At 35.3% G+C, this 17,643-nt stretch overlaps 2 protein-coding genes across 2 annotated transcripts; both read right to left on the bottom strand.

Annotated features, from left to right (window-relative positions):
- Positions 1-1,234: 1,234 nt before the first annotated feature.
- LOC112037443 (DNA repair endonuclease UVH1) lies at positions 1,235-8,278 on the bottom strand. The gene is made up of 10 exons (XM_065765890.1): positions 7,620-8,278; positions 6,936-7,247; positions 6,116-6,339; positions 5,791-5,876; positions 5,359-5,514; positions 3,743-4,501; positions 2,873-2,983; positions 2,521-2,781; positions 2,212-2,435; positions 1,235-1,795 (listed from the first exon to the last, which is right to left on the bottom strand). The coding sequence occupies exons 1-10, from the start codon at positions 8,159-8,161 to the stop codon at positions 1,585-1,587; spliced, it is 2,886 nt and encodes a 961-aa protein (XP_065621962.1). The 5' UTR covers positions 8,162-8,278; the 3' UTR covers positions 1,235-1,584.
- A 5,530-nt stretch (positions 8,279-13,808) lies between these two features.
- Positions 13,809-17,257, bottom strand: LOC112037445 (uncharacterized). The gene is made up of 5 exons (XM_024070267.2): positions 16,514-17,257; positions 15,953-16,051; positions 15,706-15,750; positions 15,284-15,421; positions 13,809-14,437 (listed from the first exon to the last, which is right to left on the bottom strand). Exons 1-5 carry the CDS (start codon positions 16,895-16,897, stop codon positions 14,087-14,089), a joined length of 1,017 nt encoding a protein of 338 aa, XP_023926035.2. The 5' UTR covers positions 16,898-17,257; the 3' UTR covers positions 13,809-14,086.
- Positions 17,258-17,643: the final 386 nt, after the last annotated feature.

Genomic DNA, 17,643 nt, shown 5'->3' with positions numbered 1-17,643 from the left:
TCGGTTGCCCATTTTTTAGCTAGAAAAGCAATTTATAGCAATGAGCTTCAAGTTTGAATTGAATCATCTCATGACAATATAGCTCATCCGGTCATTCATGACTCATTGTAAATTGTTGTTTCTTTTTTGCAATAAACTTGACCCTCGGATTTGGATTCTAAAAAAAAAAAAAAAAAATCTTATTTTAATATTTAAATCATCTATTTTAGTATTGATTTTATTAATGGTTAACACCCTAACTTATACAACTTGAGTAATGTTAAAATTACACATGAAAAACAATCCATATTTCCGAACTTAAAAAAAAAAATGAAAAAAAAGTTAAGATGGACTTACATAGGAATTTGGACTAATAAATCAAATTTAGCCAAATATTATCTATGATCTAAAAGAATATAGGAAGAATTCTAAATTGAATTTAGTTAGACTTTTGAAGAAATATGGGAGGAATTCCGCATACTAAGAAATTAACACAAAGCACAAAAAAAAATTTAAAATATAAAAAAAGATAAACCTTGATAAAATCTTAACAATTAATAAGTAAAAGTAACTTGGAATCAAATTGCACTACAACACAATTAATAAGTAAAAGTAGGCTAAGATTGCCTACTATGACAGTATAACTTCTTCCACACCGCAAAAGTGGGAGTTTTATGAATTGGGTATGAATTTTTTTTAAAAAGGTTAGGTCTTAGTGTGATAGCAAGTGTCTTCCACCAAAAACAATAAGTCACGAATTCAAGTTCAGGAATCAATGTCTCTACAAAATTATGCATTAAACTAACTAGTACTATGACATCTATCAAACCCGACAAAAATAGAAATTTTGTGGACTAAATACTTTTTTATACAACTGTGATTAGATCTTAGATATGTAATTCGTAGATCTTAGATATGTAATTCGTGGGAGCGCGTTGTGTGTGTGTGTGTATTGTTATGGAATCATTATGTAACAATTTTCTTTTTCCTTTTCTTTTCATTTTTGGCATGCACTTCAATATTGGACGTGGATGGCAAGCTCTGTTGCGATTTTAAAATAACGTATAATTTTATCTATAAAATTTCGGCTTTAGTTGATAAACAATTGAAAAAGTTGTGAAGTGGGGACTGGAAAAATGGAAAAGATGGACTTGGAGCTGAAAAATCAATACTTATAGCAACAACTCGTTCGCGAGCATTTCAACCAGTCATCAACCCAAAACCCGCGCAGAGAGAGAGAGAGAGAGATTACAGCTAAAAAAGTCTAAATGTTTCACTCTAGGCATTCAATAGATTGCCAATGAAACGGCCAGATAATCTATTTAATTTAAAAATTACAATTACAATGGATCAGCTAGCAATACATGGGAACCATAGAGGAGACCTTAATCATCCTCTTTTTTCTTTGGCTCTTTGGGGAGGGGGAAGAGGAAGTTTGGACCCGCGACACAAGGACGGGGTAGGTGCCAATCAGGCTACTACAACAACAATGATCTCATAAAACCCTAAATACAAAATTTCAATAGTAATGCACTAATGAATAAATCAAATATCCAAACAAATGAATTAATTAGGTGCCGGTTCTGTATCACTTGATACTATCCCTCATAACAAGGTTGGATACTTTGCATCAAGGAATTCCCTAAGAGTCCTAGCAGCTTTCTGACCACCCATTAGTTCAGCTAGTCTCTCTACAGGAAGAAGGGCGAGATCTGCCAGGCTATTGCATCCATCCATTATAGCCCTGTAATTTGAATCTGTCACACCTGGGAGTCGTCTCAGAAACTCAATTGCAGATGTATTGTAGTTTTCGGCTCTGTAAAGATGAATGTAACATACCATCAAATTCATATACTAGATGAAAAGTGAAATCAAGCCACTTAACTAGACTAATTCAAACCCCTGTAAGGCTCAAGAACAAAAGGTCCTCTTTTTCTATTTTAGCACACACCATTAGGCCTCTAGTGTACCACCTGCTCTATTAAACATACCTCACAAAATTAAATCATCTTTATGCTTATTTGCTCAAGGACTGTTAATTTTGATCATTTCCACCACCAAAACTTGTAGTAGTTTTGACTTTGAGTCAGCCATGAAAAAAGTTCTGGATTCACATCTATAACCCAGCTAATGGTAGTTACACTATATTTTTCTCCCCGTTCTCTCTAGGAGCATCAGATTGAAAACCTCAACTATTGGCAGTGAAAACCAAATTAAAATTACACAACTTACCTCACATCATCTTCCACAATACCCTCTTCAGAGGGAACACCAACTCGCATTGCTTTGGTCTCATCAGGTTCGTCCTGATTTGCCTTGAGTGAAGCAAATATTTCAGCTGTGGCATGCAGACTCCGAGACCAGATGATTCGCAGACGGGGAAAATGGAGAGCGAGCAAAGAAAGCTTCGATATAATACTGTTTGGCGTCACATCATCACCAATATCACTTGCAGACTGCAAACCAAAATTTAAAAAAATCAAACCAGCAGAATATTAAGCCTAAACCATGGCTTTCTGTTCATAAATGTAAATCAATTACCTGAAATGAAAAACTTTTGTCTTGTGAAAACTCAATCAGGAGAACAGGTATTTTATAATAGCGGACCATTGTCTCTACTTGGTGGTAAAGGCGACCTGATGTGAAGCTCATAAAAAGATCTTGGATACTCTTTCTCTCTACACATATTAATGGTGAGATAATATAATCCCCTACTTCCAAGGTTACTGGTATTATGCGCATGCCCCTCTGGTGGAGAATATTTGGAAGGCTGCTCATAAACTCCCTCATGTCCACTATTACCTGAGAAGAGAAAAAATAAATAAAGTAAAATAAAATTCCTAATATGCATATCTGAAGAGAGAGATTGCAGAGGAAGAAGAAAAACAGACACCTGCATCTCTTTCTCAATTTCCTTCCTTCCACCTGCCTTTCTTGTTATTGAGTTTTGGGAACTTGAGGCTTGTGGCTCTACAGAAGAATTTAATCCCAGACAGCGCCCATCCTGACTCAAACCCAGGTGAGTCCCACAACACACAGAAGCATATAAGTACTTAATTTTAATTATGAAGGGATAAAATGTAGGATGAACAACATTTCAACTAGTATATGATGCCAGAAAAATTCATAAATCCAAATAGACAAACAAAATTCTGCTTCATGGACACACTAAAATCACTGAGATCTGTATTGAAGAACTGGAGAATCATCTATTTCACTTGAAAAGGAGAAGATAACACAATCAGGCTTTGCATGTCAAAAAGTGAGAGGGGGCATCTCTGCATAATTTCAAGAAAATATTTTGAGGGCATTAAAAGAATCATCCAAATAAAATCTAGGATGTTCAAAACAGAGATAATAAAAAATATTATTGCTACTGTTAGAATTATGATTAAATGATTAAATTCATCATTTTCTAATAATTTAAGCTTTTGGGACGATTGGTAATTTATCATGACATCAAAGCAAGAGATCTTGAGTTTGATCCCTATCTCCATGTTACCACAAATAAGGGGGAGTGTTAGAATTCTGGTTAAATGATTAAATTCACAATTTCTTAATAGCTTAAGCTTTTAGGAAAAATGGTAATTTATCAGCTACAAAAGAATGAATTCACATTAGCAACTTGTTGAATTTGTTCTGAATGCATTAAAGATTAATGCCATGGTCGTTACCAGTAGATTGTAAGTAAACACATAACCACAAACGAGTCCACAAGAACATCCTCTATGTTAAAAAATAAACTGAACTACAAAAGTAATACCTGATCAACTGGAATCATCATCATTGATTTCTGCCTGATCAGAGATTCAAATGCTGCATTCTCCCTCCTTATACTAGCCTCAAACTTTTGCACTTCAGTAGAATCTTCATAGAAAAGAAAGTAAACCTTCAAATTTTTTGATAGATTCTCAGATTTATAAACTTCAATTTCCCTGACAAAAGTTATGTCTGGTTGGTATACAATAATGACAGAGGGCTTCAAAGTGTCCAGTATAGGCTGATCACTTTCTAGGACATAAAAGTGCACCAGTGGCAGTGGCTTAGCAGTTCTGGATCCATTAGACTCTTGAGTATGCTTCCGAAGAATTGGTTTGTCTACAGTGACTGGATTGATTTCTTCTTTTTTGCCTTCATTTTCTGAATCTGATGTTTCAACTTTATCATTTCTTGCTGCCTTCTTATTCCCAGGACTCTGAACATTAGCTGGGCCTTTCTTACTCCTTCCCTTTCCTTTTCCTTTTCCACCTTTTTTGCTGCTATCATGAGGCTGCAGATCATCTCCAATAGCACAATCCTTTTTAGCTTGATTTCTTAACTCTGATGCGGCAGCCAAAAGTGCATCATGTTCCTGCTTGTTTATGCTGCTGCTAGCCTGTGCATTCGGCGCTGGTGTTATGGGGACAATGCCATCAAGAACCCCAAAACCTTTGGGATCCTTTGGTTTCTTTTTATAACGTGTTTGTAGGTCACGCAGGTCTACTTTGTTTAGTAAATACTTCTCCCATTCTTCACGCATGACCTTCAGCATGAAATGTAACATTAAATAGTTATTTTTAATGCATTCATTCATTATCAATTTCCAAAAAAAAAAGGAAAAAAGATAAAAGAGTACACCAAAAAGTCCATACCAGCTTACTCTTTGTACAAATCTTTTTTAAGAGAACCCAAAATTTTATTAAGCAACATTACCAAAAGTTCTAATTACATACTGTTGCCTAAAAACCTGTTTGATCAAATATGGAATTGCTTTTGAAAGAAATCTTGAACATGCAAAATGCAAGTCTATCAAAATGAACACATGCTATTTGACATAAATTTATAGTCATAGGTTTTAATAAATAACCAATTATAAGTCAATTAAGGTTGTGTATCATTCACTTAGTTTTCGAAATAGTCAAAAAGATTTTTTTATCAAAATGCAACCAGGTTCTCAGTGCAAGTATGTAAAAATTTGTGAGAACCTTTGACCAGGCACATATGAATTTCATTGCATAGCAGAATAAATGAGTTTCATTTCATATTTTTATCATATATAGTATTTATCAGTTAAAAGACTACAATCACAAATATTTGTGGTGGGCTGAAAGTGCAATGAGGATAAGTATTAGTAAAGGATGTGCGTGTGTGGTCATTATGTTGAAGGAAAAAGAAGCATATATCTGTGCTTTGATAAAACCTTCAAAACATCCTCAAGATGTCAATAGCTTGGTTTAGCTTAGGTCTGAGGGTTGCTAGCCAATTGACTAGACTACAGTATGATATTTGAAATAAATAAAAAAATACATAATCTTACAAACAAGTGTGATACAAAGTTAATATAATACCGCTAAAGAATACAACGAAATCTAACACATAAGAAGAGAATGTGGGAAAAACCTTCTGTGTACTGTTCAAGATGCATTCTTCAAGCTGCATGCACGAGCGTTCATCTTTGCATGCCACTAGAACAATACCACTATCATTTTCTTCACCTTCAACCTGAAACTCTTCTCTCTGCTTTTGTCTTTCCCCTTCTATCTCTTCAAGAACCTCCTGTAATTAAATTGTAACTCTTAAATTTAGAGTGGACTTCTAAGATCAACACCTTCAAAGTTTTTGGAACTAAACCCATCAAAAATGAAAAAATAGGAGAAACTAAAAACACAAAATAAATATGATCATCAGGACAGAATCATAGCTTATCTTTCCTTTGTAGGACACATTAATCACTTACGAATATAAGGTTGCAAAATAAAAAATGTTCTGCAACAATTAGAAAGAAAAAAAATAGCCAACAGATTGCAAAGAAAATGGAACTCACTCACTCACACGTAACACCTTCCACTTTGGTGCCTCCTCCAAGACTTCCTCCAAAACTAACCCACTACTTGTACTTGCTGATGAAGTACCGCCAACTGCCACATATTCATTTAAAGAATAAGAGTTAAAAAGGAAAAGAAAAAAAAAAATGGTTCACAAGAGCTCACCAGTGCACCACTATTCCTCCTTTTTACTTGCCCTCTTAAATTTTTTTTTTTTTTTTTTTTTTTTTTTTTTTGATGACAAAATTCTAAATTTAAGCTAAAATTACGTAGAACAATACACATGGAAGCCAGAGCAAAGCAAAATAGTAAAAATAATAACAACCACTCACCTTCTTTCTCATTCTTGTCATCCCCTTTTGCTTTTCTCTTTTTGCCTGTCACACTCTTACCCTGCCCACTTGGTTTCACACCATCTGACCTCCCGAAACGATATACCCGTTTCTTTGCATAGTCAAATATCTTGTAGCTCGACTCTGCAAATATCCAAACAGACCGAAAACTCTCTGACACCCTCAGTGTATCCAAATACTTCAAAAAAGTCACTGCATCATACCTACCCAAGTATTTTCACAAAAGTAATCACAAAAGCCATCATATCTCTACTCAAGTTCTTACATTAGAACAAACAGAAACTCTTTATGCAACAAGAAACTCCAAAGACTCGAATTACAATCCATTTGACCAGAAACATGGAAAGAAAAATCAATTCATCTACTAAGACAATCCAAAAATTCCTTCAAATTCACACATTGTTCAATAAACTCTAAATCATTAGGTGCACGCATATCATACTGATTAAAAAAAAATAAAAATAAAAATAAAAATCTTAACAAACTGGAAACTAAAGCTACCAGCAAAATCATAATCAGCAATGTTACAAGCACAACAAATTTCAAAGCATTTTTCACTTGGATTACTACTAACGTCACTTTTACATACACCAATCAGTGCTACTTCAATAGATATGAAAAATGTCACGAAATTCATGGTATCTTTAGACTTAATATATCTCGAATTCACGATACGCATGGGAATGAAATATAAGTCATATTTGAAAGTATAATCTAGTGAAGCGAATTCGCTTATTAGGAGTGATCAAAATGTAAGTTTCTTCGAAATGAATGAATTTAGCAAAGCAAGTACAAGTACCTAACGAGATAATCCAAGAGTTTCCTCAAGGTCTTCAAGTCGGAAACAAGCTGCTTCGTCTTCTTCCCCAAGGTATGCCAAATCGGATCCAACTGCCGCCTCACGATCTCATCGAACGACTTGAACAGGCCATTCTCCACCGTCAGATCCTCCACATCAACCTTATTAGTCTTCCTCATCTCCTTCAAGCACGCATCCATAACCTCAATAATAGCCTTCTGAATCCCTACCATATACTTCGTCATCGGAACCCTAACGTCGACCACAACCGGCGGGTCCCGCTCGAGCTCCTCCGCGACGTGGACCTGGAACCTCGGCCAGAGGTGGAGGCGCTTGAGGTAAAGGCATTTCATGGTGCGCTCGGCTTTGGCGAAGCCGGAGACCATCGCGTGAGGCTTGTCGGAGAAAGCTCGGACGTAGAGGTCTCTGTTGGAGGACCGGAGGATGCGGACGATGAAGGCTTCGGTGGAGGTCTCGGAGAGAGAGTGAGCGTTGAGGATGACGAGGCCGGAGATGAGAGAAGGAGAGAGCTTGTTGGACAAGAGATCCACGATGAGGATGCGAGGGGTGATGAAGAAGATAATAGCCTTCTGAATCCCTACCATATACTTCGTCATCGGAACCCTAACGTCGACCACAACCGGCGGGTCCCGCTCGAGCTCCTCCGCGACGTGGACCTGGAACCTCGGCCAGAGGTGGAGGCGCTTGAGGTAAAGGCATTTCATGGTGCGCTCGGCTTTGGCGAAGCCGGAGACCATCGCGTGAGGCTTGTCGGAGAAAGCTCGGACGTAGAGGTCTCTGTTGGAGGACCGGAGGATGCGGACGATGAAGGCTTCGGTGGAGGTCTCGGAGAGAGAGTGAGCGTTGAGGATGACGAGGCCGGAGATGAGAGAAGGAGAGAGCTTGTTGGACAAGAGATCCACGATGAGGATGCGAGGGGTGATGAAGAAGACGGAGTTGGAGGAGTAGAGAGAGAGGCGGTGGTTAGCGGGGAATTCGGCGGAGATTTCGGAAGGAAGTTGAGGGTGGTTAGAGTGGTGGTGGTGGAGGATGAGGGATTTGAGAGACGGGGGAGAGAGGAGGAGGAGGGTTCCGGTGGTGGAAGAGTGGAGGTGGAGGAGAGAGGAGATGAGTTTTGGGAGAGAGAGGCCGGAGGAGAGGACTACTAGACCGCCGTTCGGGTCTTCTAGAAGTTCTCCGATTATTTGCTCGTGGAATTGGACCATTCTGTTGGTGGTGGTGAAGAGGAGGGTTTGGCGGTTGTTTGTGGCGGGGCGGTTTGATTTTGGAATTGGGAGACTATTTATTTAGGAGTCGAAGTGAGGCCCTTGCTCCGCTCCTCAGTCAATAGTAGATCAAAACGACGACGTTTCCTTCACAAAGTCAAAACCTTCTCTATAAGGACAAACCATATCATTTCGCTTCCATTAACATGCAAGTTACATGTGATTAGATTTTTTTTTTTTTTTAAAGTTACATGTGATTGTAAAAATCATATAATATAAAATAAACTCGCGAAATGTAGTAAAATACAAAGCAAAAATAAAAGAAAAAAAATTAAATGATGAAAATATATTTTGTATTTTTTTAATCAAAACTAAAACAAATATTAGGATTATTGAAATAATCTACAAAATAATAAAAATCTTTTGATTTTTTTTAAAGCTTTTTAGCCTTTAAATTTTAGGCAAAACTACAATGTTAGTCTCTCAAATTTACCCTGTGAGTACAATTGGTTCCTCGAATTTCAAATGAGTGCAGTTGGTCTCTTAAGTTTTCAAATCAAAACTCAATTTGCAATTTGTAATCTGACGTGAGATTCACAAACCCATGAAATAGAGAGGGATTGAACAAAACTAAGCCCAGCCACCGCCCTCCCTAAAGACAGTGGCATCCTACCTCACGCCGCGCTTTCTTCTCCAAGCAACAGCCACTGCCATGGTGGCCTCCCTCCTCCCCTCACATAACCTCACCTTTCCTTTCTCCTTCCATCTCAGGTATTACACTTTTTTCTATGATTGTACAACCTAATTCCATTTTAGATTTGGTACCTTACCTCACCTTTGATTAGGTCCATGTAAGTGTTTTTTCTTTTTTTCTTTTTTCTTTTTCTATGTTTCTATCTGTTGTTAGATTGAGAATATGAAATTCAATAGTATGAGAAACAAATTTGGTTATGATGGATAAATTTAATTTCAAAAAAACAAAATAAAATGCTAAATTTCAATTTCAACGTAAATTTCTCTAGTCTCCAATTCGTAGTGGAACAATCAAAAAAGGAGAACTCCATATGAACCTATTCATTAAGCAAATTGCAGGGCATGAAGTGATTTTTAACATGAATACATCAAGTGATTTAATGAAATGAGTTTTTTCTTTTTTTTTCTTTTTTCTTTTTGGCATACCTTTAGGTTTTTACAGGAACAAGAAAACCATTTTTTGGTACTAACATGAAGGGTACTTTGATACTTAATATTATTCCTGAATGACAGTTATAAGTTGCATTCCAAAATTTTAAGCACTTATTGAATTTTTTTTTTTTTAACTTATTGTTCATATACTCACCTTGTTGGTAGTTGGGTTGGGTGAGAGAGATTCATGGATCACAAGAAATTCATGGATCAAAAGGTCCATGGATCGTACTTAAAGTACAATCACATGATAAAAGTGAGTTATACAAATATATATGACAGTTACTTTAAACAAAATAACACATGCAAAAAGTAAGAGCTAAATTTAATTATTAAAATAAAAATAATGGTGGATAATTAAAAATAATGGGACATTTTAATTTCTTAATATCTTTTAAAATCAAATTTTAAGTAGAGTAATAATTAAACATTAACGAAGTATTACGTAATAACATTTCCTTTTTTTTTTTTTTCTTCTTTCTATATAATAAAAAAAAGTGAAATTATAGGAGCAAGTCACTGTTCATCTAACGAGATAAGCTCTATTTGTGCATAGCCCACCACCCTCTGCTAAAATGTCCCAAACTACTCAAACCTATGCGCTAGAAATAAGGTGAACAAAGTGCTTGACCACTAGACCCCACACCAAGGTTATATGATAAAACTTTTTTGTTGTCAAGATTAGGATATATTCTTGAGGGTGCCAAGTGATAGTGCAAACATGTAATGATTCCAGTTTAAACCCTAGAAAAGACATTGTAATGTGGTTGCCCACCTACTAGAAAAAATTCCAAATTGTATTGTATTTTAAAATCCAAATGATATTAGTCATTTGATGGAATAATGTGTTGCATATGTCTTAAAAGAAAATAGAGTAGCAATTTAATTAATTTGAAACTTTGCGCAAAAAGAGAGTAACTCTTGGTTTTTTAGACCCCCAATTATATCGGTTAATTAATTCTAAGGCCAAATGATTAATTAAACAAATCATGAATAGCCTTCTATCAAAGTGAAACAACTAATATTCACTAGTAGCCTCCATTAGTCTATTAGTTTTTCTACTAGTTACAAAAGATTTCATAAGAGAGTAATTATTTTGAAACTTTGCGCAAAAAGAGAGTAACTCTTTAGTTTTTTAGAGACCAATTATATCAGTCAATTCATTAATTATTAATTAAACAAATCACGAATAGCCTACTAACAAAGTGAAACAACCAACATTCATTAGTAGACTAATATAGTAGCCTCCATTAGTCTACTAGTTTTTCTAGGAGTCACAAAAGATTTCATAAGGATTCTAAGGATAGTACGCTTATAGAATCTTGAAGGCTTTCTTGTGGTAAGAACCTAACAAAAAAAGAAAAAAGAAAAACTTTTCTCTTCTTTAAATTGATGGATTATAAAGAAAATATGCCGAAATAAAACTCTTCCTTGAGTCTTCAACTGCTCGAACCTTAATTTTCTAGTTCAAATAACTAACCTTGAAACCAATTTAGTAGACAATCTAGATTCTAAGTGTTACAATTGTTCACAGTTTCCCAACCTAAATATATGGACCTAACAATTGCAATCCAACTCTTAGATTAAGCATATTAGAGTGAGAATTGAGGTGAACCTTTTCTTGAGTGTGTTCCAAATATCATGAGTGGATTTAAGTCAAACAGCGATGGACAAAGCTGAAGGTGTCAGAGTAGATTTTATCAAAGTTAGCAGTGCTTGATCTCTATTTAAACAAATTTGATGCTTTGGATTCTTGACTCTATTGAATTTACCTGTGCTATCGAGGATAAACTTACTTAGAGGAGAGTGAGAGCCATCGATATACTCAAATATTGAGAAGGTTTTCAAGATCAAAGTTAACTGGTTCTTCCATAGCAGCAAATTCGTGCTATCAACCTTGATTGACTTTAAGTTAGACATATTTCATATTTGTGTTTTTTTTTTTTTTTTTGAGGTGACATTGATGGATATCGGTTTGTGCCGGTGGTGGCTGTCGGTGTTGTTGCGGCAGTGATTATTGGTGGTCATTGTTGCGGCAGTGGTGGTTGTGCTGTTGTTGTTGTTGACTATGAGTATAAGGATGATAGGGGGTAATTAATATATTATTTTAATGGATAGTAAATATTATTTTAATGTATAGAATTGAAGTATAACACATCTGATAAATGATATGTTGTAAAATAATGTGGTAAAATAATAAAGTAGAGTTTTGGTGTGGCAAAATGGCATAGTTTTTGCCACATCTAATTCGGATGCTCTAAGTTGCATTCCAAAATTTTAAGCACTTACTGGTTTTTTTTTTATATGCTTATTATTCATATACTCACCTTATTGGTTGTTGGGTGAGAGAGATTCATGGATCACAAGAAATTCATGGATCAAAAGGTCCATGGATCGTACTTAAAGTACGATCACATGATAAAAGTGAGTTATACAAATATATATGACAGTTACTTTAAACAAAATAACACATACAAAAAGTAAGAGCTAAATTTAATTATTAAAATAAAAATAATGGTGGATAATTAAAACTTTTGGCCATTAACTTTTAATAGGAGTAAATCATTTTAATTTCTTAATATTTTAAAAAATCAAATTTTAAGTAGAGTAATAGTTAAACATTGACGAAGTACTAAGTAATAACATTTCCTTTTCTTTTCTTTTCTTTTTTTTCTTCTTTTTATATAATAAAATTAACAAAAAAAAAGAAAAAAAAAAAGAGTGAAATTATAGGAGTAAGTCACTATTCATCTACCGAGATAAGCCCTATTTGTGCATGGCCTAGTGGCCCACCACCCTATGCTAAAATATCCCAAACTACTCAAACCTATCCACTAGAAATAAGGTGAACAAAGTGCTTGACCACTAGACCTCACACCAAGATTTTATGATATCACCTTTTTGTTGTCAAGATTAGGACATATTCTTGAGGGTGCCAAGTGATAGTGCAAACATGTAATGGTTCGAGTTTAAACCCTAGAAAAGACATTGGAATGTGGTTGCCCACCTACTAGAAAAAATTCCAAATTGTGTTGTTTTTTAAAATCCAAATGATATTAGTCATTTGATGGAATAATGTGTTGCATATGTCTTAAAAGAAAATAGAGTAGCAATTTAATTAATTTGAAACTTTGCGCAAAAAGAGAGTAACTCTTGGTTTTTTAGACCCCCAGTTATATCGGTTAATTAATTCTAAGGCCAAATGATTAATTAAACAAATCATGAATAGCCTTCTATCAAAGTGAAACAACCAACATTCATTAGTAGACTAATATAGTAGCCTCCATTAGTCTACTAGTTTTTCTACAAGTTACAAAAGATTTCATAAGGATTCTACGGAGAGTAGGCTTATAGAATCTTGAAGGCTCTCTTGTGGTAAGAACCCTAACGAAAAAAAAAAAATCTCTTCTTTAAATTGACGGATTATAAAGAAAATATGCCAAAATAAAACTCTTCCTTGAGTCTTCAACCGCTTGAACCTTAATTTTCTAGTTCAAATAACTATCCTTGAAACCAATTTAGTAGACAATCTAGATTCTAACTGTTACAATTGTTCATGGTTTGCCAACCTAAATATATGGACCTAACAATTGCAATCCAACTCTTAGATTAAGCACATTAGAGTGAGAATTGAGGTGTACCTTTTCTTGAGTGTGTTCCAAATATCATGAGTGGATTTAAGTCCAACAACGATGGACAAAGCTGAAGGTGTAAGAGTAGATTTGATCAAAGTTAGCAGTGCTTGATCTCTATTTAAACAAATTTGATGCTTTGGATTCTTGACTCCATTGAATTTACCTTTGCTATCGAGGATAAACTTACTTGGAGGAGAGAGAGAGCCATCGATATACTCAAATATTGAGAAGGTTTTCAAGATCAAAGTTAACTGGTTCTTCCATAGCAGCTAATTCGTGCTATCAACCTTGATTGACTTTAAGTTAGACATATTTCATAAGAGTGCTAATGGGCTTGAGTGGAAGAGCTTGATTATGAAGCAGATCAATGGTATTCGAAAAATTGGCCACGCTGGCTCTGATACCATGTAAACTTTGAGAGTAATTTCAAAGAGATGAATAAAATGCACACCAATCAATTTTACTCAAAATGGTGTCTTATGGTTTACAATCATGAAACACTGTGTATATGCACCTAGAACAGAGCCTATAACTGTCACAACAAACTAACTAAACCCAACGGCTGTCTAACAGAATTACACGTTTAGCATGTGATTGATTAAATATAGAGATACAGCATCGTATCAGTTTTACAGTGAATTGGATGAAAGCAAAACGATGTTGTGTCTTACAGTCTCAGGCTTTATGTAATGGCACCATTCACTGACTTAACATAAGCTGGTCAGCTTGTAATCTCAACACATTCTGTACCATCACACATACGTTTATCCTTTGACAAATTTATGATCAACTACCTGCTATACTGCGTAATGGAGTTACACGCAAGATGCTAGTCAGTGCAAGTAGTAATACTTCATTTGTATTTCTTTTTATGAATGTATGAAGTTCGTTACATAGACCAAAGAACAGAACTCTCATATGACTAAGCGCCCACCGGCCACCAGCCAGCTCAATACAAACAGCTCCAGAAATTGGTGTTATTACTACCACAAACTTACAAAGATATGCAAATAGAATTTGTAACATCTGAAAGCAGCCGTGAAAAAAAAATGCAACAAAAATTGTCATTTACACACAACCATCTACATATGGATTTAACCTGAGGTTACATGCCGTTAAGATCTCCATTACTCTTCTTGATTCTTTGAATCAACAAGGGAACAGGTTTCTTCAAGACGGTCACATTGATATTGTTCCAAACATCTGGTGTAGTGGGAAGCTGAGCAATTTTCTCGGCAATTTCCATGTCTTCTGGAAGGACAGAACCAAACACTGTGTATGCATTTTTCCACTCTTGGTGGTTTGCAAGGCTTATGAAAAACTCTGGGCCAGAACCAATCCAAGCAACTGAACCCCTTCTTATAATTGGGCATACTTCAGTTGGGATCTTATTGAATGTAATTCCTTGGGGTTCCAGTTTTCCTTGAATCAATGCAAAAGGAGGGCCTAAAGGCGCCTGGGAAAATCACAAAACAAGGTTGAGTTATAACTATTAAATACTCAAATTATTATAAAAACAGTGTTACTGCAGTCAATACACACAGTAAATCAGAGGAAGCCAAGGAGTGTTTAACAAAAGCTGGTGTTGAGAGAGAGAGAGAGAGAGAGAGAGAAAGAACATGTATGTGTACATATGGTCTGCACAACACTTCATCCCTTTGGTATGTCCAGAAGCTAACATGGATCAAAAGTTTCAAAAGGTAAGGAACCTCCACATTTGTCAAAACACATGAAAAGGACAATAATTGCATCATTGATGTAAACACTGATAGTCAAAAACAGCTAATTTCTGGTGGCTATTTAGTTACTCTATTGGCTTTCAAGTTTAAACTTTAAAGCAAGATATTCCCACATGCATGTGTCTCTGTATGGGTGAATTTTTAGAGAGAATTAATTTCAAGTACTATCCTCACTATCCATTGGATGCTCTGAATTTATATGTAGCTATGTTGATGGATTATGCCCTTCTCTCTCTCTCTCTCTCTCTCTCTCTCTCTTGTGATAAATGTGATTGGTGAAGCCCCTTAATTTTGAATTTTATATATAGTAGAATCACACTATGTTGGGGGAGGGGAAAAAAAACTTGAGGCCAAATGACAAATCAAAGTTTTAAAGCTCATGAGAAGCAACTATAGACTCTAGATGAAAGCCTAGATACAAATATCAGTATGACCGAGTTAACATAGGCAAAACTATAGAGCAAAAGTACACAATTAAACCAGAAAGTGGTACACGTGCATTTCCTCCAATTTCCTATCATACTGGGGATGGAAAAGTGAAAAGAAAATTAATGAAGCCTCACATTTTTTATGTGGTTTCCTTCTGAATCCCAAGATAGACCCCGGCTCTCTGCCCGATAAAATTGGCAACCTGCACAATGGCGCAACGTCAACAGCTCAAGAATGTAGGTCACAGAATGCGGGGCACAGTCAGGGAAAAGCTGCACAAAATGCAGTATTGTCATTATGTACTGGAAATATTAGAATTTTATATAAAACCAGAAAACCAAATCAAAACATATGTAGACCATGAACAAAAGTTTGATATTTACTACAGGAAAGGAGGATATCAACTAATGCAAACTTGTACGCTGGTGCACCTAAACTTATCATCTATAGAAAAGATTCTAGCTTCATTGCCAGTTAACTATACCAGTGCCACAGGTCATTATTACCATGTAAAAAGCATTTGGAGCTTAAAGCTGCAGAGAGCATGAACACTTACTTTTATATGAAGAGTGCCATATTCAGTTTCCAAGCCCACAATGCCCTACAAGAAAAGATAATAAATATAAAACTAAGAGATAAGCTAACCATACCATTAAATGCTGAAAATTCAACATTGAAAGAAGAGAGAGATGACGGAATGATATCCTCAATAGCAAATGTACAAAAACATCACAAAAATTATGAGAACCTTCCGATTTCACAGTATGAAAATTATTCACATCAGCCAAAAAGTTCTTGTATACCTCTCCTTTTCCAAAGATGAGCCCAGAAGTCCAAATAACTTTCTGCCCCAAATCTTGCCGTTGTGGGGCCAAGGTGTCCTTTTGTTTCTTCAGCCAACACTGAAGCAATTTAAAGTGAATGAAATGAAGTTATAACTCATTTAGTTGAGAAATGTAGTATATTGTTCAATTAGAACTTTATTGGCAACCATGGGATGAGAAAATATAAATATCTGGTTAAAATTCACAAAAATCAAACATATTCTGAAATTGTGTCATAACTGTCCACTACCAATCATCAAAAAATAAAATAAAAATAAAAAATAAAATTCCGTAAGTGCTTTAAAAGGTGAACAATCCAACTAATCTTGGGAAGCCCAACGGAATAAGTTACATATAGATGAACTCTTATTATTTCAGAGTTCACGCATATTCCTCATTTTCGAATAAATTGTTTCAGCATTCCAAAGATTCACAAACAAACAAGCAATTCACCAGAATAACCAAATGACATACCAAACATATTATACCAAAATTACACATCAAAAAATTATAGAGATCCAAGAACCAAATTACACTCACCTCTCCGAATTTCGATCCGCAAGCCTCCCGATTTCCACAAAAGACCCAGGAATCACACAAACACGGCCCATCATTGCCACTACACATAGCCTTACAAGCCTTGCAACACTCCTCAGAGGAATTGAACTTGAAGTCCGAACCCCACTTCACAGCATTACCCCAAAGCTCCATATTCTCAATCCCTCTACAACAAGCTCCATTCTCTTCCCCTGCAACAGCATCTTCTTCAAGCAATAACGGCTCAAATTCAATAGAGTACTCTCTACTTGGTGTGAGAAACACAGAGAGGAATAAGTAGACCAGAGCACAGGAACTCAGAACCACCAAGAGGAGGATCAGAGAGGTGTTGCTGGTGGACTCTGAGTCGTTTGGCTTACGACCCATTTGAGATTTGGGGGAGAAGAGTAAAACCCAGAAAGGGATTTGGAGTCTTTGGATTGTGGGGAGAGAATCGGGCGTTGAGATCTGGATGGAGTTGACTGTGGAAAACAGAGGAGGTTGAGTTTTGTGTATAGAACAGTGACTTCTTTTCTTATTAAAGTAAGGACGAAGAATCTAACAAAGAAGAGTGAATGAATCAATGAATGATCATGGAGAGTGGAGCAGGGGAGTGAGTCAACGATTTTCACAGATGTTTGTGTTTCCTTCTTTAGCAGCCTTTGACTGGACAGTGAAAATGATAATGTTCTAAAGCTTTGCCAATAAAAATTTCGGGGGAAATTACTTTTCAATCAAATTAAATCCTAAAATTTTAAAAATAATAATAATATTTTAAACCTCATCTATATATTCTATATATAAATTGAAACCTTGGAAACTTTCACTATTTTTTACATTAGCACAATATTTAAATAAAATTATCATTTTATTTAATCCAAACTTAACAAAGAATAAAACTCATCATTATTATTATTTTTAAACAAAATTATTTTTCTTTAACCCAAACTTAATAAATAATGAAACTTTATTTCTTTAACAAGCCTAACTTAAACTCAAACTCAAAATTATCATTTTATAAAAATTTCGAAGGAAATTACTTTTCAAACAAATTAAATCCTAAAATTTTAAAAATAATAATAATATTTTAAATCTCATCTATATATTCTATATATAAATTGAAATCTTGGAAA

The sequence above is a fragment of the Quercus suber genome, unplaced genomic scaffold (genome assembly GCF_002906115.3).
Source record: "Quercus suber isolate HL8 unplaced genomic scaffold, Cork oak 2.0 scaffold_662, whole genome shotgun sequence".
Taxonomy (NCBI): domain Eukaryota; kingdom Viridiplantae; phylum Streptophyta; class Magnoliopsida; order Fagales; family Fagaceae; genus Quercus; species Quercus suber.
Note: the sequence above shows the minus strand (reverse complement) of the source record. Positions and strands in the feature narration are given on the sequence as shown.

Excerpts from the sequence above, each read along its gene's own strand:
- LOC112037445 (XM_024070267.2), bottom strand. The coding sequence starts at position 16,897 with ATGGGTCGTAAGCCAAACGACTCAGAGTCCACCAGCAACACCTCTCTG. Across the intron at positions 15,751-15,952 it reads TCATCTTTGGAAAAGGAGAG|GGCATTGTGGGCTTGGAAAC; the intron begins GTATACAAGAAC and ends CTTTTCTTGTAG. Across the intron at positions 15,422-15,705 it reads ATGGCACTCTTCATATAAAA|CTTTTCCCTGACTGTGCCCC; the intron begins GTAAGTGTTCAT and ends CATTTTGTGCAG.
- LOC112037443 (XM_065765890.1), bottom strand. The coding sequence starts at position 8,161 with ATGGTCCAATTCCACGAGCAAATAATCGGAGAACTTCTAGAAGACCCG. Across the intron at positions 4,502-5,358 it reads TCTTGAACAGTACACAGAAG|GTCATGCGTGAAGAATGGGA; the intron begins GTTTTTCCCACA and ends TTCATGCTGAAG. Across the intron at positions 1,796-2,211 it reads ATTGTGGAAGATGATGTGAG|AGCCGAAAACTACAATACAT; the intron begins GTAAGTTGTGTA and ends TCATCTTTACAG.